The sequence below is a fragment of the Apus apus genome, chromosome 9 (assembly GCF_020740795.1).
Source record: "Apus apus isolate bApuApu2 chromosome 9, bApuApu2.pri.cur, whole genome shotgun sequence".
NCBI classification, from domain to species: Eukaryota; Metazoa; Chordata; class Aves; order Apodiformes; family Apodidae; genus Apus; species Apus apus.
The window spans coordinates 7240840-7263010 of record NC_067290.1 but is presented as its reverse complement, the minus strand read 5'-3'; the positions used below and the strand labels follow the sequence as shown (position 1 = coordinate 7263010).

The following is a 22171-nucleotide window of genomic DNA, read 5'->3' as shown; positions in this document are numbered from 1 at the left end:
CCAGGATTTCTCTGTGATTCAGTGTTGTGACAGCCTGTTCTCTTGAGAAGCTCAGAGGCAGGCAGTTGTAGCCACTTGTTTGTGTCCAGAAATGCCAAGCACTTTGGAGAATTACCAGCTCATAGCTGACTGTAATTTTAATCAAATTTTCGGTATTACCTCTCTCTAAGAGCAAGGGAGTGTTCTGGGGCTGTGCCTGCAAGTCTGCCTGATGTCTCCAGGTGTCTCCCCTGGTTGTTGGTAGCAGAAGCTCTGAGCTCATGGTAGGGGTTTGCCTCCAAAGAGCAGTTCCTCCTCAGCACCCAGTGTTGCTCTGCTCTCCTGTACCCCAGGTGCAAACACAGAACAGGAACTGTGACTGGTAGAGCCACAGGGCTGGAGTTGTTAGTAAGAACTGCATGAAGTGTCCTTCCCACCGTGGAACTGCTTAGCTGTTGCTGGATGTTCTAGGAGCAGGTTCTAGGTGCTGGTGGAGAAGAGACAGGCTGTGTTTGAATGTATAAGATACATTTTCTTGGTCCCAGAGGTTGGTTGGATATTGGAGCCTGCAGCAGAGCAGAGGAGCAGAGGGTCTGAAGGGATGTATGCCAGCACTTAGGTGTAAAGAGTTTCTTTCTGTTGGTGTGTGGGGGTGAGGCAGTAGGAGGGGAGATGGGCGCCGTGTTGCGAGGGGTGGCAGCTTTGCTGTGCTGTCTGGGATGTTGTGAGAAGGTGTGTGGCAGGTGTGAGAGCTGCGGGGGCACAGGCTCTGCACGTCCCCGGGAGGCACAGGAGCCGCTGCAGGCCCTGCACACAGGCACTGTGCTGGGTCTGCCCTCCATGGGGAAGGATCCACAAGCTCCAGGAGAAACACCACCTTGGTGCTGCCGCTGTTGCCTGGGAGGGACAGGCTCCAAGGAGGGGATCTGCACTGAGATACTGCAAAAGGAGATCCTGGTGGCTCGGGAGCAGGAGCAGCGTCAGGCAAGGCTCGGGCCCAGCTCTGTACTCTGCCCTACATTCAGATCTCTGCAGCAGTGGACCGGTAATCCACTCATTCTCTCACCAGCTCAAAATACCAGTTATCTGACCTAGTAATCTCTGTGGACGTTGGCTGAAGGGATGAACTCCCTGGGAAGCCCCAGCTCCTTACGTTTCAGCCCCTCCTTAGCACCTGGCTGGATTTCAGCACTTTGTAAAAGGGGTCAAGGTCTGATTCCCAGCTCAGAGAGGAAAACAGTGGCATGGAGAGGAGTGAGGAGGTTCATGAGGGAGTGAGACAGTGGGGAAGCTGCACAGAGGTGCAGCTGGGGTTCTCCCCCCTCGCCCAGATACAGGGGGTGGAGATTCTCCCTCAGAGGCTGCTGACAGGTTCTGAGTCGCACAGGCAGGATCTGTGGTTCACTGTGCCTGTCCGAGCTGCTGCTGGAGATTGTCACTTGCAGTGTTTGAGACTGACCTGCGAATGCCGCTGGTTGGCTGCAGAGGAGTAGGAGGAAATATTTTCTTCTGCTTCTGTGTTTTAAAATGCCCTGGCAGAAAGTACCCTCTCCTGACTGGATGAACAGAGACCTTCCATCACTGTTAACTGGCCAAAAATTACTTTGTCCCTTTTGTTCCCATCTCTCAGACCTTTCTCATTCCCACGCTCTCAAATGCCAGGTCCTGAAGTCTTGCACTGGAGTTTCTCTTTTTGGCTGTTTTCCCAAGGAGGGCTCTGAACTCCTGCCTGTGGTATCGCTGTCTGACAGGCTGCTCAGTGGCTTCCCCTGTTCCCAGCCCCATATAAGGGCACTGAGAGCTGCCTCTGGAGCCTCTTCATGCAGTGCAGACATCCCAGCTGAGCGTCAGGCCTCCAGCGGGAAAAACAACCATGCATCAACAAGGCTGAATTCAGGTGGAGGTTGCTTTTCCTGCAGCCTGAGCAGGAAGCTGAGCACCTGAGCCCAGCTTATTGGGCCACATCCCTCCTCTTCACTGTCCCCCAGCTACACTGCTGCCCGGCTTCCCACTCTTCTCTGTCACCTCTTGTCTTTCACAGCTTGGGTCTTTGCCAGTCAAGGACTTGGCTTATACTGTTGCTTAACACATCCAGCAGAACATACTGCCTTAGCTCTCTCGTGCCTTTCCGGGCACTGAGCTGAGTTCTGTGAATTCTCAGTGGTGACAGATCACCTGGTGTCCTTCCCAGGCCACAGCAAGAGGTCTTCTGCTCCACAGTGAGAGGCAAGCATTAAAACCACTTCTGTGTCACTGAGGCTCTTGCCAGGAAAGTGGCAGCCCCGTGGCTCTGTGCTCAGGGACTTGCCCATCATCAGCCTGGTCTCTGTCAGCTCCTGTGCACATCTCTGACAGACCAGAGGGCCCCTGAGCTCCTGTGCATCACTGGACCTCGGTTTTCTGCCCTCATGTCTCCTCTTCCCCCTCGCAGGTGATTTGGGAACTTGACTGGTAGGATCGCAGTGCATCCTTCACAAAGAAGGGGCTTTGCAGCCCCTGGTGCCAGTGTTGGCAGTTGCTGCCTGTCAGCTGTTCCCAGGGAATCCGGTGCCGGCAGACGCGGCACCCACAGCCTCTTGGTGGTCGGCTCTGCTGTCCTGCATCTTGTGGCTGGGGGCGGGTGCTCCTGGCATCCTGGGCCTTCGACTGGTGTGCAGGGGGCTGCAGAAGGGACTGTGCTGCCTGTTGTTGGGAAAGATGAAGGCTTTGATCAAACCAGACCTGCGTAAGGCCTGATCTAAGCAGAGATCTCGTTCCAGGGGTCCCTTCCATCCCGTGTTATTCTGTGACAGCAGAGTGACACTTGCCTTCCAGGGATCTGCACAGCTCTATCTGCAGGGCACATAGGAGTGCTTTGCCTGGAGTGCTGTGATTTCTGCTGGGCATGCTGTATGCAGGTTGTTCAGACTTATTTCTGTATTAGTGACTTTGAATTCATCCAAGTGCCTAACCTGGCCTGTGACATTCCTGGGCACCATGACAGCCGAGAGCTTTGGAGACTCTCTTAGGAATGCTTTTATCGCATGGATTTGTGCCACTGTCACGTCAAGAAATGATTCAGCCAGTGGTCAAAGGGCTGTTCTTCTGACTGAGTTTGTGGAAATCATTTCTCCTTTTATTCAGTTGCCAAGAAGCGAGAGTTTATGCTTTGCCTTCACCAGACAAGGTCCTGGAACTTCCTGCCTGCTTCAGATGTCTTGTCAGTAAGGTCCATGGGGAGAACAGCTTGTCCAGCAGGCAACTGAAGGGGAAGCTGACATCAGATACCAGTTGAAATCACATTGTTAATTGGTAGAAATGTTTTGAAGCTCATGTCCACTGTGATCAGGTTTCACCTCCTGCCACTGCTTTCAGTTGAAGAAGTTTCTCCTTGGCCTCTTCCCTGCACGCCATGTCACATGGTGTTGCTGCTTCCAGACTGTTTGTGTCATTCCCACCCCCCCAGAGCCAACTGCCGTAGCGATCCTTGTACAGAATTTCTTAAGCACTTCTCTGCAAAATAAGAAGGGGTTCTTTTGTTACTCCTGTTTTGTACCCACTAGTGGTGTTTCAGCATGAGGAGGAGGTGTGTGGAGCATTGTGAGCACTTTTGTAGCTGGGTATGTCCCAGAGCAGGGCATCACCTGCCCAGCCTGCAGCACCCACACTCCCCAGGGTGGAGGAGTGGTGGGCTCAGCCCCTTGTTGCCTGGTGTTTCCTCACACAGAGCTCAGGCAGCTGCCAGCCAGGAGCATCTCCGGGAGCAGAATGTCACGGGTGGGTGACGCTGAACACCCAGCTCTGCTGCCCTGCTCCCCAGCTGCTCCTCTTCTGCCACGGGTCCTCTGGACCCTCCACGCTTACAAGCAGTGCTTCTCCACTGGTGGAGCTAGAGGAAGTCCCCCAGCTCCAGCTGTGGCAGGAGGGGCTGGAGTGCTTTGGGTGTTGGGCTTGAGTTTGTGCCCTTTCAGTTATGATGTGTGGTGTTGATGGCCAGACCTTGCCAGGATGCTGGGGGTTGCAGCACTCAGCAGCTCTCCTCCTTGGGTCCATGTTCCCTGCCCTGTCTGGGAGCTGGGCCTTTGGCCATGGCACAAGGGATGCCTGGGGACAGGGAGCAGGTCTGTCGCTCAGCTGCAGCTGGGCAGTGTGATGGGAGCTGGGCAGCGTGATGGGAGCTGGGCAGCTTCCCAGGAAGGAGGGCAGGTTAAGGCAGGAAGATCCTTGTTTTGGCTGTTGTTGACAGGGTCAGTGCTGAGCTGTGTGGAACATCTACTGCTCAAGCAGGTTGGTTGGTTTGTGTTTTATGTGACAGTTTCTGTTCCAGTCTTCAAAATGGCATTGTCTTGTTTCCTGATGTGGTCAGGCAGGGCCACCTTTGCCGGAGCTGAGGTGGCTTGAGGAGAATACAGCTGGTTTGGGGCACCTGGCACCTTCTCAACAGTGCTGCAGTCCTTGGCTTTGTGGGCTGGCACCATCCATGGAGAGGGCAGCAGGGCAGCTTGCTCCCAAGCTTGGAGCTCTGTGCTAGAGAGAGCACTGTGCTCAGATTTCCCTCTCCTCACAGTCTGCTCCTGTCTGGAGCTGGGTGCTGTTAGGAAGGTGCCAGGTGCCTGGCTGGCTGGGGGAGCAATGACATTGTCCCAGAAGGCAGGAGAGCCAGGCCTGAAGTTCGGGTGAACTGTGGCTGTGGCTGTGCTAGCACTTGCAGCTTGGCCAGCTGCTGCCTCCAAAGCTGTGGTGCTGAGGCCAGACCCCTCAGTTTGCTTAGGACAACTGAGGTGGTCTGGTGAAAAAGTAAGAAGCTGCGATTAGGGGAAACCAAAGACACCAGCAGCACCTGGCTGGCCAGCTTCTGCTGCAGGAGACCTGCAAACAGAGGAGCCAGGTCTGTGGCTTACCATACTGGCAGCACATCCTGCACTCCATCCCTGCCTGGCTGAGGGAGCCCACCCTGCCCTGTCTGGCAGCTCTGTGCTGGCTCCAGGGCAGCAGCAAGGGGCTGGCTTCTGCAGCAAGTGCCCCCTCCTAACCCTTGGTTTCCACCCTTCATTGGTTGCACAAGTTTGCCCTGCTTGGGTGGCTGTGGGGAAGGTAACATACCCTCCAGACACCCTTGCAGGGCAGGTAGCACTTCCTCCAGTGAGCATCCGAAATACCTTCCCCTGCGGGGATGATTAGGCCTTGCCCTGGGGAGCTCCTTCAAGGCCTTATTAGCGTCTGGGACTCTTTCCTTATTGTCTTAATTAGCCCTTTTTGTTCCTATTGCTAAAGGCAGCCCCTGTGAGAGTCTGGTGATTCCCACAGGCACAGTCAGGCACATGGTGCTGTTGTAAAAAAAGGTGCTGCAGAGCTACCCCCAGAAATACCTCCCCTCATGCCCCTGCTCCGCTGCACTGCCGCCTGGATGGGACAGAGCCAGTGTCGGCGTTTGCGGCAGGAAAGGCACCGTGTGTCACACTGTTCCCTCCCGGTTCCCGCTGCAGCACTCCCAAGGAGTAGCGTTTCCCAAGCAGAGGCACAGCAGCTGCTCTGGGGGATACAGGGGCTCTGAGTGGGCACTGTCCAGCCCCTCGCATTCGTCTCTGCCAGACAAGAAAACCGTCTCCACGCCGCAGCGTGACCCACCCGCTCCAGCCGGGGGCGGTGCCGCTGGCTCAGCCGCCGTGTCTCCTGGCGTTTGGGGATCCTGAGGAGGCAGCCGTGGAGCAGGGACTGCAGCCCGCGGGAGGGCGAGCAACAGACTTTTGTATCATGAATTTCAAACAACTGGCCATCTTGTTCTTGAGTGAACTTTTTACTGTTTCATTTGTTTGTGTAGAATGTTTCCGAAGCTATATTAATATTTAATGTTTAATATGAGGCTGGGCTGCTTCACACTCAGTGTTGTATATTTTGGAATGGCATTGTTTAGTGAGAAGACAGCGGTAGTATTATTCTGCTCTTTGGAGGGAACAGGACAAAAACCAGACTGTCTCTTTTTTTTTTTTTTTTTTTTTCTTAAATGAAGTGAACTTTTTGTTACGAAGTCCTAGCAGGTGTCCAGCCCTTCAGTAAAATGGTGCTCAGAACCGCCCAGCGTATCCAGCTTTTCTTTGTGCCCTGCCAGACGGCTCCTCCCGGCCCTGTGGGAACAGCATCCCCACCGTGTGCCCCACCGCTGCGTGGGTCACGCTCAGCTGGAGACCAGCACCACCTCTTCCCCTCAACCCCCACACTGAGGTTTGGGGCTACCCAAATCCCATTAAAGAATGGCTGTTTTGGGATGGGAAACACTCCAGGTGAGTGCCACTGGTGCTGAACTGGTGTAAACTGGCGTAAGTCCACATTCCAGGTTAGTTCCTAGAAACGCACCGGGTGGGCACTGCGCTGGCAGGAGCTCTGCCAGCCCCTGCCTGTCTGCCCACCCTTCAGCTTCTCTCTGGATTTGCCTGTTCTGCTGCTGACTGATCCAGTTTGTGCTGCAGGGCCATTGGTGCACTGACCCGGCACTAATGGTGGGACCATGGCCCCAGGCAGACACCAGCTCTGCTGCCAGAGCTCATTCCTCAGGAAGGGAAGTGGTTAAGCAGTTCTCCTGCTGTCTGAGGATGTTCAGGGAAGCTTGGCCACCTGCTGAGCCCACTGAAGTTGGTCCAAGCAGGGCTGACCAGGCATAAAGGGCTGCCCCAGGAGCTCGAAGGCTCTGCTGAGGCTTGGGGGGACCCTCCCCTGTGTGCCCCACAGCAGCAAGTGCTGCCAGTTCCCACTGCTGACCCTCTGAGCCATTTGGTCTGCTGACAATGGAGAAAGTGCTCTGATCACTGCTGAGAGGTGCTGGTGGAGCCGAGGCCACAGGTGCCTGGGGAGCAGGGGGTGCTCAGCAGCTATGAAGCACTGGGGGTGAAGGGCTGCAGCAGAGCTGCCAGCAGGTCTCCTGCCAGCAGAGCTGCCCTTGGCCGGACACGGGCCACCCCCACGTGTTTGGCTGTGGGGCAGCTGAGGGGTTGCAGCTCAGGGTGGGAAGTCAGAGCAGCCTTCAGGGGAGCCAGAAGGTGCCTGGTCGCAGGCTGAGACACCTCACTTGTCCCTCAGATCCAGCTGAGTTTCCCTTTCTCCTGCTTCTGTCTTGCTTTTCAAGGGCAGAGATCCTATTACAGTTGCCTTTATCAGGCCACTTTGGATGTCTTCAGAGCAGATAAGGTTTGCTTGGCAAGATCTTTGAGATACATACACGCTGGCCAGTACTAATGGCTCTATATCAGCTTATCTCCTGCCAGGTCTCCTAGGCCAGGAGGTGGTGGTGCCCAGCCACCACCCTGCACTGCCAGAGCCTCACTGGGCACAGCCCTGCCTTTCCCACAGGTTTCCCAGCACCTGCTGGGATCACAGCTGTAGGGAGTTGCCAGGGCTCTGCCCACCTCAGCCCTCGCCCCACTGAGATGCGTGGGACCAGCCTGCACGATATTGGGATGTCTCTGGGGACACAGGTTTTGGCGTCCCCATGGCCAGCAGCCTGGGGAGCTGCTGCTTTGTCTGCCTGTGACCTTGCTCACCGGAGGGCGGCCAGAGCACAGCCTTGTCGTGGAGAGCACACGGCTCCTCTTCCTTCCTTCAGCCTTGATTAATAAGAGGCACCGTTCCTGCAGGACAGCAAGGTCTGTCGAGCCCAGCCCCAGTGCACAACTGTGTTCCCTGCAGGGCTGTGGGGCTGCCAGCTCAGCGCCTGGCCTGGCCGGTCCAAAGGATCCCGGGCATCACTGACCTGCATGAGGTGAGTGGCTCAGGGGATGGATGGTGGTGCCCACAGTGCCAGCACGGGAGGGAAGCAGGATCCAGCTGGCACGGGTGCCATGCTGCACCAGGGCTTCTGGTACTGCTGCTGGAGACGTGCCCTGCGCAGGCACAGACAAGCCCGTGCAGTGCAGGGTGAGTCCTGGCTGGGCTGCCTGTCTCATCAGCCCTGTGTGCCACACGACTGGGCACAGCAGCCCTGTGGCGATGCTGTGTGCCAGCTCCTGGCCAGACTGGGCACAGGGCACCACCGTGCCCCACGTGGGCCACCGCAGGCTTGTACCTGGCCTCTGCCTCACCTTGGCTAAAGCTCGGTGCTGGCTGGTCCCTCCCCTCGCCTGGCACGGCTGCCGGAGGAGGAGACAGGCACCAGCAGCCCTCCTCCAGGAACAGGCGCCGAGCCCAGCCCAAGCCCGGCAGGGCCAAGCTGGCTGACTTGCAGCCCGTCTGGGCCACCGGCCACCTGCCCGGCACGCTGGGCCCCGCAGGCACAGGTAGGAGCTGGCATGCTGGTGGGGAGCCCCGGGCATGGCTCAGTCCTGGGACAGGGAACAGCCCTTGGCACTGGGCACAGCCCTGGGGCGCAGGCCGGGCACTAGCAGCCCGCAAGAGGCTGTGCACAAGGAAGGGACCACGGCGTCCTCAAGGAGATGGGCTGGGTCCCCCGGCGCCTGCAGTGCACTCCTGGGACTGGCATGTGCCGGACTTTGCCCGGGGAGCTGTGGTGGTGGGGAGGGCTGGGTCCCTCGGGAGGAACGCGTCCAGCCAGCGGCATTGTGCATGTGCCCAGGTGAGCCCCCGGTGGGGCTGATGCCTGACACGGCTCCACCCTGTAGACATACCCCTCCAGTTCCCAGCGCCACGGCACCGTCAGGCACCCGTCCCACCAGGCTGCCCCGGGTGCCTCTCTGCAAGCGGCGGCGGGCACGTTCCTGCCCTGCCGTGCCGGGAGCCGGGGGAACGCGGCGCCGCCGACTCGCCGGCCCACGAGGCGCCTTTTGTTCGGCGGCGGGGCCCGCCGTGCCGGCCGGGCCGGGGCGTGCCCGGGCTGCCGACGCCTGGCCGGCCTGGCCCCCGCGGGCGGGCGGGCGGGCGGCGGGGGCCTCCAGGCAGAAGGAATCGGCAGTGACATTCCCGTAGCCTGGAGACCGCTGTCCCTTTCAGCGGGCAGCCCATTTGAATAAGAATCGTGCACGGGGAAGGGGGGCCCGCCAGCCGCCGCCATCCCATCGCCGCCCTCGCCCCGGCTCATTTCTGCACGCCCCAGCCCGGGGGGCAGCAGGTCCCACATCACCCTCGCCCCTGGCCTTGGCCCCGCCGGACGCTGCAGGACGCCAGGTACCGGGGGCACGCGGGGCTCGGGGACCCCTGCGCCAGCACACAGCCCCACGCTGCCTCGCCCACCACCTCGGCGTGGCTTCTGCTGGGGACGGTGGTGGGGCAGAGTCATCGCTTCCCCCACCACCCAAGCCCCCCTGCCCTGGGCTGGCTCCTGCGCGGGGACAGGAAAGATGTGTTTGGGCAGCGCCAGGGCCAGGCTTTGATCCAGCACTTGCAAGGCTGGGAGCGGGCAGTGCCGGGAGAAAAGGAAGCACAAAAGGCAGCTCCAGCCTAAATTTAACAGTGGGACCCTGGCCAGTGGCTGGGATGCCCTTGACAGTCGGCTCCAGTACTCCTGGCCCCCCTCCCTGGCTGACCCAGCGCTGGGACTCCCCCAGGGACACGAGTGACACTTGCAGTGGGACGGATCACACCACAACCCGTGTGGGGTCTGGGGGTGTGGGGCATGGCCATGTGCCCAAGTGCGTGGGCTGTGCCCCCCCTGGGGCTGTGCAGGCCTGGGGCATGGCCATGGGGGTGGGTGCTGGCTGCCACCCTGGGGAGTTTTGGCACCCAAGTGCCCCACCCAACCCCGCTACCCAGTGCTGTACCCTGGGTGCAGCGCCATGCGGGAGCTGGGTGGATGCACTCCAAGGTGCATGGCCCGGGGACGGGAGGGGCCAGGCTCTGGCCACCCTGTGCCCTGTGCTGTACCCCGTACCCTGCTGCAGCGCCATCTCTGTGTTCCCTCCCAGGCAGAGCCCGTGGCTGCCCATGGACCTCCTGACATTCTCTCTCCTTCTGGGTAAGTGCTGGCCTCAGTGGAGCACTGAGCACAGCATCCACAGTGCTAGGGGCTGTGGTGATCCTGGGCTGCCAGCCCGGGTGGAGGGTGGCTGGTGGTGGTGATGGCAATGCTCCCTGGTTGGCAGCAGCCTGACCACTGCAAATCCCAGTGGGGAATGCAGGCTGCACTGAGCCCTGATGGGATTAGTGAGCGCCTGACCTGGCTCCTGGCTCCCCCCCGGCACCACTTGGCACCCTGGGAGTTGCCCAGCCCCCCAGGAGCACAGGCAGCCACCCCATGCCCGGCCCCTCGGGTCCTGCAGCCGCCAGCCCCCCGCTTCCCCCCACTGCCCGCCTGGCCCCATTCCCTGCCCCCCGGTCACGAGGTCCCAGGGCTGCTGCCAGCACCTTTCCGGGTCATGGAGCTTTGTGCTGCATCAGTGGGTCAGGATGCGGGGACGGGACGGGATGGGACAGATGGGGGTGGGGAGGGTGCTGAGCAGGCATTGAGGTGCAGGGAAGGTTTTGGGGTGCCTAGGGATGCTGGAGCAGCCCTCAGCCCATGTCCTCATAATCCCTGCAGCATGGCTGTCGCTGGTGGGGGGCTGGCAGGAGCCTGACCAGAGCCATGGCTGTGCTGGTGGCAGCTGCTACCCAGCCACTGGGAACCTGCTGGTGGGGCGAGCCCCCCGCCTGAGTGCCACCTCCACCTGCGGGCTGGACGGGCCCCAGGAGTACTGCATCGTCAGCCACCTCCAGGTGAGCCCACCCAGCCCTGGCAGGGCCCCGGGACAGCCGGGCACCGGCACAGCCTCCAGCCACCAATCCCTGATGGTGCCATTCCCTGGCACAGGACTCAGAGAAGTGCTTCACCTGCGACTCCCGGGACCCATCCCTGCCTGAGAGCCACCGCATCGAGAATGTCATCTACCTGACTGGCCCCCATGGCCAGCGGACCTGGTGGCAGTCAGAGAACGGTGAGGTTAGGGCAGCAGCAGGCTGCCCCCATGTGCATGTGCCTCAAAGCTGCATGGCCACTGGACCCAGAGGGGTCTTCCCTGGCCTTGGATGTCTCCTCTCTGTTCCCCCCAGGTGTGGAGCATGTCAGCATCCGCCTGGACCTGGAGGGAGAGTTCCACTTCACCCATCTCATCATGAAGTTTAAGGTGGGTCCCAGCACATGAGTGCTTGGATCTGGGTGGGATAGGATGGGACGGACCCTTGGAGGCTGCAGGGCCGGTCCCCATCCCAGCTGGGTGTCCCACAGACCTTCCGTCCCGCGGCCATGCTGGTGGAGCGCTCGGCTGACTTCGGGCGCAGCTGGAAGGTCTACCGCTACTTCGCCTACAACTGCTCCAAGCTCTTCCCTGGCATTCCCAGCCAGCCCTCGGGGCTGGTGGACGAGGTGTTGTGTGACCAGCGCTACTCTGAGATCGAGCCCTCCAGCCATGGGGAGGTGTGTGGGGCCAAGGTGGTGTAGAGCAGGGACAGGGGTCTGGGGGGGATCTGGGCTCATCCACTGTTCCTCCCCAGGTCATCTTCAAGGTGCTGGACCCCTCTATCCCTGTGGCGGATCCCTACAGCACGGACATCCAGGGTGCGTGGCTGGGGGTGTCATGGCTGTGGGGCTGGCAGGCTGGGTGCTGATGGTGTCATAACCCCCCAGACCTGCTGCGTGTCACCAACCTGCGGGTGAACCTCACCAAGCTGCACACACTGGGGGACAACCTGCTGGACACACGCCAGGAGGTGCTGCACAAGTACTACTATGCCGTGGATGAGCTGGTGCTGCGTGGGAGCTGCTTCTGCCATGGCCATGCTGCCCATTGTGCCCCAGCACCCGGTGCTCCGGCATCCTCCGTCCCTGGCATGGTGAGGCACGCACAACCACTGGCATGGTAGGGTACACCATGGGATCCGTTGGCCATGCTGAGCCAGGTGCTCCCTCCAGATCCATGGGCGCTGTGTCTGTGAGCACCACACACAGGGGCTGAACTGTGAGCGCTGTGAGGACTTCTACCATGACCTGCCCTGGCGTCCGGCCGAGGGCTCCAGCACCAATGCCTGCCGCCGTGAGTGCCTGGCACCAGCACCGTGCTGTGCCCAGGGGCTTGCGGTCCCGCCTGCTGGGTTGGGGGAGTGAGGGAGTTCTGCAAGCTGGGGCTTGAGGGAATGCGATAGAGGAGCTGCATCCCCAGGTTTGGCACTGGGGGTGCTGCTGGGTGGGGGATTGGGGTGCCGCATGCCGTGCTGTGGTGCCATCCCCTCAGGCTGCGACTGCAACGAGCACTCACGGTGGTGCCACTTCGACATGGCCGTCTTCCTGGCCACGGGGAACACCAGCGGGGCCGTGTGTGACGACTGCCAGCACAACACCATGGGCCGCCGCTGCCACCTCTGCAAGCCCTTCTACTACCGGCACCCCCGCTCCGATATCCGTGCCCCCACTGCCTGTGCCCGTGAGTGCCCGGGGACCCCAGCTCCACGGTTTGCCCTGGCCCTACAGCTCCCAGTGCTGGCAGCCCCAGCTCCCTGCTGACTCTCTCCTGGCAGCGTGCGACTGTGACCCGGCAGGATCGCTGGATGGGGGTGCCTGTGACGGGCACACGGACGTGGCGCTGGGCATGATCGCGGGGCAGTGCCGCTGCAAGGAGCACGTGGCCGGGCCCCGCTGTGACCGCTGCCAGCACGGCGCCTATGGCCTCAGCCACGGAGACCCACAGGGCTGCCAGCGTGAGATGGGACCCAGGGATGGGCACGGAACAGTGCGGGGTGGAGGGATGGGGACGGAGGGATGTGGGGTGGATGGACGGAAATGGAGGGATGTGGGGTGGAGGGATGGAAATCGAGGAATGGGGGATGGAGGGATGAGGATGGAGGGCTCTGAGATGGAGGTATGGTGATTGAGGGACGGGGATGGAGGCGCTAGGGGTGGAAGGACCCAGGACTGGGAGGGAGGGCCATGAAGCCCAGGGGTTGTGGTGCCAGGTGGCAGTCCCTCACGTGTGGGGGTGCATGCACATGTGGGGGGCAGCGTGCAGGTGTGACCCGCGGGGCACGGTGGCGGGCAGCTCCCCCTGCGACCCCGTCAGTGGGGACTGCTACTGCAAACGCTTCGTGGCCGGGCGCTCCTGCAGCCAGTGCGTGGTGAGTGCCACAGCCTGCCCCACACCATGCTCTGTGGTCCTGACTCTCTCCAGCCGCAGGGCACCTCCTGGGGCTGGGCTGGCCCCACATGTACCCCACATCTCCCCCCCGCTTTCCCTGCAGCCCGAGTTCTGGGGCCTGAGCTACGACTTGGGAGGCTGCCGGCCCTGCTCCTGTGACTTCGGGGGAGCCTACAGCAACCGGTGGGGCCCAGCACAGCACCTGGCCGGGCATGGGGATGAGGGGCGGGAGTGGGGATGGGGCTGGGGGTCAAGCACAGAGGGAGGGAGGCACAGGGATATCGGTGGAGGGATGGGAACAGGGTTGGAGACACAGAGGGAGCTAGGATGAAGGCATGGAGGGGTTGGATCTCCATCCTGAGGCTGGGGGATGGGGACAGGGATGGAAGGAGGGATGGGTGAGGACAGAGCCAGAAAAAAGGAAAGATAAAGGGACAAGACTGTTACCCCCAGGTGCTCCATGGAGGATGGGGCATGTCCTTGTCGTCCTCACCTCATGGGGCGGCAGTGCGACCAGGTACAGCCCGGCTTCTTCTGTGCCCACCTTGACTACTACACCTATGAGGCCGAGCAGGCCACTGGCCATGGTCATGGCCACCCCCAGCTCCCGGTGAGTCTCCTGGGAGGGGTCCCTGCACTCCCAGCCTGGGCTTGTGCATGGCTGTCACCGTACACCATGCTCCATGCATGGCTGTGCTCCATGCGTGGCTGTGCTCCATGCGTGGCTGTCACCCTGTCCTGCATGTGGCTGTCACCGTGCCCCATGCATGGCAGTCTCTGTGCATGGCTCCCGTCCCCTGACCCCAATCCCCACAGGGCGCTGCCCGGCCCGAGGTGCCCCCAGACTGCCTGGAGTATGAGACTGGGGAGCCTGGGGGGCGGAAGGGGCACCCACGGCCCCACCGCAGCTCCCCCCGCACCCTCCAGCCCCGCATCCCCCCACGCCGCACCCGCCAGCAGCCCCCCAAGGTGAGCCCAGGGGGTGGGATGGGGCAGGGCCAGGTGCTGTGGGGCAGGGGGCACCAGGGGCAGAATCAGGGAGGCTGGGGCCAAGCGGTGCCAATGCCCTGCCCAGCCAGATGTGGAGGAGGTGGTGCGGGATGGCACCGGACGCATGGTGACGTGGACGGGCTCAGGCTTTGCCCGGGTGCGGGACGGGGCTGGCCTGACCTTCCGAGTGGACAACGTGCCCTACCCCATGGACTACGAGCTGCTGCTGCGCTACGAGCCCGAGGTGAGCGTGGCTATGGCCACGGCCGTGGCCACTGCATGTGCAGCACAGCAAGGCCCTGACGCCTGCTTGTCTGTCACTGCAGTCAGCCGAGGATTGGGAAGCCGTGGTCAGCGTCAGCTCCCGGGTGCTGCCCACCAGCCCTCGCTGTGGGAACCTGCTGCCCTCCGAGCAGATGTACCGCGAGAGCCTGCCCCACAGCCAGAGGTGGGATGGGAAGGGGATGAGATGGGATGAGGGTGGGATGAGGATGGTGATTGGGATGAGACTGGGAATGGGATGAAAACAAGGGTGGAGAAGGGATGAGGATTGGTGGGGATGGGGACAGGGATCAGGATAGGGCAGGGACAAGGGCAGGCCTGTCACACTCCAAACTGAGGGAGGGGGATGGGATGGAAAGAAGGACAGTCCTGTCACCCAGATGAGAGATGGGGCTGGGGACAGACAAGGAAGGTGGCTGGGTACTGCTGCTTGTCCCCAGGCTGTCCCTGTGGCCCTGGCGTGCCTGTGCCCCCACTCTTGCCTCTGCACAGGTATGTGCTGCTGTCCCGGCCCTTCTGCTTCGAGCCCAGCACCCCCTACGAGGTGACAATGCGGCTTCAACGGGCTGGAGTCACCCAGCGCCACCCTGGTGCCTTCATCCTCATTGACTCGGTGAGGGGGGTCCCACTGCACCCCACACAGGGGGCATGCAGGGGTGGGCTGATGGGCAGGGATAGGGGAACAAGGGCTGGGGTGGGCAGTGACATCCACCTGGGACTGCGCGTGCGGTGAGGTGGGGATGGGATGGGGATGGAGATGAGGATGGCAATGAGATGAGGATAGGAAGGTGGATGGGGAAAAGGAATGGATGGAGATGGGGATGAGGATGAAAATATCAAAGGGGCTGGGGGTGTTGGAGTTGGGGCTGGTCTTGGCGATGTCAGTGAGGATGGGGATAAAGGTGCCCGTGGGGATTGCAATTTGGATGGGAATATTAGTGGAGCTGAGGCTTTTGATGGGGTGGGGCTCAGGAGCAGGGGCCAGATCCCACGGTGGGGGTTGGCTGTGCACCCCCAGCCCCACATCCTCTCCCCCTCCCACTGCCCACTGCAGCTGGTACTCCTGCCACGGGTGTCGGAGCTTCCGGGCTTCCACGGGATGGAAGCAGCAGCAGCAGCACGTCGGGAGGAGCTGGAGCGGTACCAGTGCCTGGAGGCATTTCGCATGGCCCCCCCAGCCCCCCTGGCCCAGGCCTGCGCCCGCCTGGTCTGCAGCGTTTCGGCACTGCTGCACGGCGGGGCTCTGCGTGAGTGTGTCGGGATGGGGCTGTGCCCACAGCAGGCAGGGTGTGGGCACGGCGCAGGCAGGGCAGCCCGGCCCCACGCTGTCCCTCCTGCCTGCAGCCTGCCAGTGCGACCTGCAGGGCTCCCGCAGCAGCGAGTGCCAGGCGCAGGGAGGGCAGTGCGAGTGCAAGCCCCACGTCCTCGGCCGGCGCTGTGACCGCTGCGCTCCAGGCAGCTACGGCTTCGGGCCCCTGGGCTGCAGCCGTGAGTAAAGGATCTGCGCCGGCCGGGAACCCCTCCTGTCTGTCTGTCGTTCCAGCCGTCAGAGCCCTGTTCACTTGTCTGTCATTCATCTGGCCGTGCATGTGTCCATCTCACTCCTGCCGTCCTGCAGCCCGTGGGTTGAGTCCCAGTTCCCCTCTGCCCATCTGTCTGTCCATCTATCCATCCATCTGAGCCCCACACTTCTGCCTGGGATGGGTGCTGCCCTGTCTTGCACTCACCCATCTGCTCATCTCCCTGTCCGTGCTTCCACATCAGCCTTCCTGTGCCATAGTCCATGGACTGGTCATGCCCTGGGTGCTGGTGTCTGTCTGTCTGTCCATCCCTGCCCCATGTCTCTGACCCAAGCTGTGCCATTCTGCAGCCTGTGCCTGCTCACCGGAGGGCTCAGTGTCACAGCTATGTGACCTAGTGAGTGGGCAGTGCCGGTGCCAGCCTGGTGCTGTGGGCCGGCAGTGTGACCAGTGCCAGCCCGGCCACTGGGGCTTCCCTGCCTGCCGGCCCTGCCAGTGCAACGGGCACGCCGAGGACTGCGACCCCCGGACCGGCAGCTGCCTGCACTGCCGCGACCACACCGACGGGCGGCACTGCGAGAGGTGAGCCTGAGCAGAGCAGAGGGGAGGGGACAGCACGGCATGGGGCGGGATGGATGAGGTGAGGTGGGATGGGATGAGTTGAGGTTGGGTTATGATGGGATTGGATGAGATGGGATGGGATAGGATGGGATATGATAGTATGGAATATGGTGGGATATGATGGAGTGAGATTGGATGGGATAGTGGGATGGGATATGATGAGATAGATGAGATGAGATGATGGCATGGCAAGGCATGGCATAGATGCAATGGGGTGGGTGGGATGGGATAGACCACTGGGGCACCCACCTCTTGTCCTCACAGGTGCCAGGATGGGTACTATGGGGACCCAGTGCTGGGCTCGGGGCAGCAGTGCCGGCCCTGCCCCTGCCCTGGCTACCCCGGCACACAGCACTACCATGGGAGCGCCTGCCATGCTGACGAGGAGACCCACCACATTGTCTGCCTCTGTGCACCTGGATATGCTGGTGAGGTGCAGGGTGGGCGATGGAGCATCAGGGATCCCCAGCCCTGGGGCTGTGGGACCCCTGGTACACACAGCCCCACTCCCCACAGGGCCCCGCTGCGACCACTGCTCCCCTGGCTACTTTGGGGCGCCGGAGATGGAGGGGGGGGTGTGTCGGCCCTGCCAGTGCAACAACAACATCGATGCCAGTGACCCAGGGGCCTGCGACCCCCGCACGGGGCACTGCCTGCGCTGCCTGTACCACACTGCTGGGCCCCACTGTGCCCACTGCCAGCCTGGCTACTATGGCAATGCCCTGCACCGCAGCTGCCGGCGTGAGTGGGTGGGGGCTGTGCCAGGACAGGGGCCATGCAAGGGTTCGGGGATGTGCAATGTTTTTTTGGGGTGATGCAGGGGCTCAGAGTGGGGGTGAGGCTTGGGGCTGTGTTGGGGTGCAGTGGGATTGGGGTGTGCCAGGGGGTTGGGCAGGGTTTGGGGGTGTCTATGGGTTTGGGGCTGTGAGGGGGTTTGGGGCTGTCAGGTTTTTTGGGGCTGTCAGGGGAGTTCTGGGCTATGAGGGGGGGGTTGGGGCTGTGAGGGGTGGTTTGAGTCTGTGAGGGGGGTTTGTGCCTGGGGTCAGGGCTGGGCAGAGGACAGGGTCTGTGGTCATGGAGGGGTGTTGGGCTCAGGTGGTTGGGGCTGTGCATAGGTTTGGGGCTGGGGAATTTGGGGTGATGGGGCCAGGTGCCAGGAGGGCATGACCAGGGTGGGGGCTAGGGACTGAGCCCCACATGGTTGCCCACTTACCCACAGGCTGCAGCTGTGACCCGCGAGGCACCCTAGCCTCCCACTGCACTGCTGGCATCTGCAACTGCGACCGCAGCACGGGTGCTTGCTCCTGCCGGCCCAACGTGGTGGGCAAGAGCTGCGACCGCTGCGCACCCCACTTCTGGAGCCTGGGAGGGCCAGAGGGCTGTGAGCCCTGCGGCTGCCACCCCACACATGCCCTGCACCCCTCCTGCGATGTGGTGAGACCCCCAGCACCCCAGCATGGCTCTGCTGCCGTCCCAGTGGCCAGTGAGCAGCCCAGCTGAGCACTCCGCTCTCGCTGCAGGTGACGGGGCAGTGCCAGTGCCGGCCCGGCTTTGGGGGCCGCGTCTGCTCCCAGTGCCAGGACCATCACTGGGGAGATCCTGAACACGAGTGCCGAGGTGGGGGCACATCCCAGGGACTGGGATGCAGGGGATGTGGGGACGTTGGATGTTTGGGGCATGGAGGCCCTGGTGAATGGGGAGTCTTGGGGGAACGGGGTCGTGGAGGGACCCTGGGTGTGTGGTGGGACGCTGAGGCCCTGGGGGGAACATGGTGGGATTTGAGGACATAGGGACCCTGGGGACACAGTGGAAGACTCTGAACATGGGGAGCTTGGGGAGGGAGTGGGACACGGGACACAGAGGACTCTGGGGACAGAGGAGATCCTGAGGACATTGTGAGATTATGGGGACATGATAGGACCTTTCAGATGTGGGTGACACTGGAGTCATAGCACAATGTTGGTGATGTGGTGGTACTGTGGGGTTATAGGGAACCCTGAAAACACAGTGGGATGCTGGGGACATGGAAGACCCTGGGGGCATGGTGGGTCTCTGGAATATGAGGAACTCAGGGGACCCCAGGTAAATGGTGGAATTGTGGGGACCTAGTGGGACCCTGGGGACATGGTGGGACCCTGGAGATACAGGGGGACATAGTGGGATGCTGGGGACATGATGGCAGCCCAGGGCTGCAGGAGTCCCTGGGGAGACCAGGACACAATGCCACCTTGTCTCTGCAGCCTGCGAGTGCGAGCCGCTGGGCGCCGAGAGCCTGCAGTGCGAGCAGGGCAGCGGGCAGTGCCGGTGCCGGCCGGGCTTCGGGGGGCTGCGCTGCAACCGCTGCCAGCGGGGCTACCAGGACGCCTTCCCCCGCTGCTCGCCCTGCCACCCCTGCTTCGGGCACTGGGACCCTACCCTGGGAAGCCTGCGGGACAGGCTGCAGCACCTGAGGATGCAGGCACAGGCACTGCAGGATGGGGTGTCTGACCCCCAGCTCAGCCCCCGCCGCCTGCGGGCACTGGAGGAGGCCTTGGGGCACGTGGAGCAACTGCTGGGCGAGGGGGGCAGCCCTGGCAGCCCCCTCCTCAGTGGGCTGCCTCGGTGGCTGGACAACACCAGGCAAGTGTGAGGAGCGGGCTTGGTGGTGGGCACCTCCATTTTGTAATACAAAAAAGCTTGAGACTTCTCTCCCCCCCAAAGAACGGAACTGGATGACTTCTGGAAACAGCTCCAAGAACTGGAGCAACATCTGGATCAGCTGGCACATGCAGATGTCCGGCAACGTGACCGGCTAGCCGGGCTGAGCCGTCAGCTGGGGGGCCTCAACCAAACCACCTCCCGCCTCCAGATCCTGCTTGGCACCGTGGTGGCAGCTGGATTCAGCGGTAAGAGCATCCAGCAAGGATATGGGGGCTTCAGTGCCAACCATCCCAGCTGCCCCCTGACACTGTCCCTCGCAGAGTCGTACCGCAGCATCCTGGCAGCAGCGGAGGACTCGCGGCGGGCAGAGGCGGTGGCCAATGGCACAGCCAGAGAGCTGGACAGGTCACAGATGACACGGCGGGCGGCCGAGCGGGCGCTGCGGCAGCGGGGCGATGCTTTCCGCCGCAGCGCAGCTGCAGCACGGAAATCCTTGCGGGAGACACGGAAACGGGTGATGGGACTTAGCATCACCAGGGTCAATGAGAAGGTGAGAGTGGGACCAGCGAGGGGGCAGATAGGCTCATGGTGGGAGAACCCCATGCCGGTTCTCCCCCCATGCATTGTTGAGCTGCCATCTTTACCACTGGCATCCCCACAGATTTGTGGGGTACCTGGGGACCGGAGCTGCGAGCAATCACCTTGTGGAGGAGCCTTGTGCTGGGACAGCATGGGGTCACGGCGCTGTGGTGGCACAGGATGCACAGGGGCACTGCCCGTCTCAGCTCGGGCCCTGAGCAGCGCCCATAACACCTCACAGCAGCTGGAGGTGGCACTGGGACAGCTGGGGGTTGTGGCACAGAAGGTAGGGGCGGTGGCTCTGCGGCACTTTTTGGTGTCCCCTTGTGTCCCCTTTGCATGTCCTTCTTGTGCCCTTTCCATGCCACTTTGATGTCCCCTTCCACATCCCACTTATGCCTTTTCCATGTCCCTTTTGTATGTCACCTTGTACATCCCATTTGTGCCCTTCCCATGCCCCCAGGCATGCACCCCCTGTATGTCCCTCTTATGCCCCTTTGCAGATGCCCCTTGTGCCACTTGTGTGCCCCCTCAGGCCACTGCTTTATGTCCCCTTGCACCAACTGCTTCCATGCCCCTGTGTACCCGGTTGCACACTCCCTCGTGTCCCCTTGCGTGACCCCTGTGCTCCTTTGCACATCCCAATACACCCCCTTGCATGCCCTCATCCTGTCTCTGTGCATGTCCCCTTGCATCCCCTGCCCACCCCTTGCCGGGGCCACCCTGTGCCCCCACTCAGCCCTATGTCCCCCAGACGCAGGAGGTGCAGGAGCTGGCCCGGGGGGCACGGAGCCAGGCGGAGGAGGCCCTGGGGCGCTCACAGGCCACTCGCAGCCGCGCTGAGAAGGCGACAGCCCAGCTGCGGGACTTCATCCGCCGCATCAAGGCCTTCCTGGCAGGTAGCACTGGCATGGGGTGGGCACATGGGCATGGTGGGGGTCAGTGCACCCACCCTGAGCCTACCCCACTCCTATGTCCCCGCAGAGGAAGGAGCTGACCCAGGCAGCATCGAGCTGGTGGCCCGGCAGGTGCTGAACCTCTCCCTGCCCAGCAGCCCTGGCCGGATTCAGGAGCTGCTGCAGGAGATGCGGAAGAGCATCGACCAGCTGGAGGGGGTGGATGTGGTGTTGAACAGCACAGCACAGGGGCTGGCCAAGGCACGGGGCCTGCTGGCAGAGGGACAGGATGCCAGGTGAGTGGCAGGTGACATGCTGGGGCATGCAGGGAGTGAATGTCCATCCTGCAGTGCTGGCAGGGGCTGGAGCTGCTTGTGTGGCTGCAGGGAGCGAGCGAAAGGTGTGAGAGATGAGCTGGTGGGGACACAGCGGGCACTGGAGGCAGCACGGATGCAGGCAGCAGCAGCAAGGAGCACCCTGCGGAGCTCCAGGGATGCCATCCGGGTGGCCGACAGCAGAGCCAAGGAGGTGAGGGGCGCCAGGGCTGTGGGTACACTGGGATGGGGAAGTAGGGGCAGGTGCTGTGGCTTTGCCAAGGCAGTGGGGCTGGCACAGTGGGTGCGATGGCAGCCAGTTCCCATGCCTGCCCAGGCGGAGCGCAGGCTGCAGGCCCTGGAGGGGAAGGGGTCACAGGCACAGCAGCGGCTGCGGGAGCTGGCGCAGCGCGTCGCCGCCCTGCAGGAGCAGGGCCGGGATGCCCGCCGCCTGGCACAGCAAGCCAAGGATGGGGCGCAGCGTGCCACCGCCACCTCGGGGACACTCAGCCAGGTAAGGCCCAACCCTACCTGGCCTTGGTGCAGCACCAAGAGGGTATTGGGTGCTGGGGGGGGGGGGCTCAGTGTTCCCATGCCCTTGTGCCACCAGGACCTGGCGCAGGTGACGCAGCGCTACGTGGTGCTGAAGGGCCGGGTGAGCGGGCTGGCCGGGGTGTCTGGTGGGGCCCTGCAGCGTGTGACACAGCTGACAGCGGAGGCCAGGGACCTCCTGAACAAGGCCAACAGCAACAAGAGGAAGCTGGAAGGTGAGAGGGGCGTGTGCAGTGGGGAGGTGCTCCTCACCACCTCAGTTCTCACCTCGCTGTGCATGTCTCCCCTTTGTCCCCGTGGGCACATCCTGCCTGGTGCCCCAAGGATGTGTCCCTGAGGGCGACGCGGGGAGACAGCCTGACCGTGTCCCTGTCCTGCAGAGCTGGAGCAGCACTTCGGGGCCAACGAGCGGGTGATGGCGGCGAAGGCGACGCGACTGCTGGCGTTGGAGCAGCGGGTCTGGGGGCTGCTGGAGGAGATCCGAGAAAGGGCCAACGCTTATGCCACCTGCTAGGGATCAGGGCCCGGGGCCGGCCCTGCGCCGCAGCCCGGGGGTCCTCTCCCTTCCGCGGGCGCCTGTAGCGCGTCCGCACCTACAAATAAAGCCCTGAACAGCGGCTGCCTGTGTCCGGTGCCTGCCTCCCCTCTCCCTGCCTGCTCCCTGCCCGCCGCCCGCGCTCCCCGCTCCGGCCGGGATCCGCCCCGCGCTTTCCGCGCAGCCCCGAGCGCTGCGCCCGCCGCCCAGCTCGGACGGGGGGGGCGCGGGAGGGACC

At 62.4% G+C, this 22171-nt stretch overlaps 1 protein-coding gene across 1 annotated transcript; it reads left to right on the top strand.

Moving 5' to 3' along the window:
• Positions 1-9021: 9021 nt before the first annotated feature.
• Positions 9022-21997, top strand: LOC127388443 (laminin subunit beta-2-like). The gene is made up of 35 exons (XM_051627934.1): positions 9022-9069; positions 9807-9856; positions 10421-10596; positions 10691-10814; positions 10930-11003; positions 11105-11293; positions 11371-11434; positions 11504-11709; positions 11789-11909; positions 12108-12296; positions 12391-12570; positions 12872-12984; positions 13108-13187; positions 13458-13614; positions 13821-13973; positions 14080-14238; positions 14321-14442; positions 14769-14889; positions 15331-15523; positions 15621-15764; positions 16147-16378; positions 16682-16845; positions 16934-17158; positions 17637-17851; positions 17938-18034; positions 18658-19036; positions 19118-19302; positions 19378-19607; positions 19719-19922; positions 20391-20535; positions 20621-20828; positions 20919-21060; positions 21184-21360; positions 21457-21613; positions 21779-21997. Exons 2-35 carry the CDS (start codon positions 9826-9828, stop codon positions 21910-21912), a joined length of 5490 nt encoding a protein of 1829 aa, XP_051483894.1. The 5' UTR covers positions 9022-9069; positions 9807-9825; the 3' UTR covers positions 21913-21997.
• Positions 21998-22171: the final 174 nt, after the last annotated feature.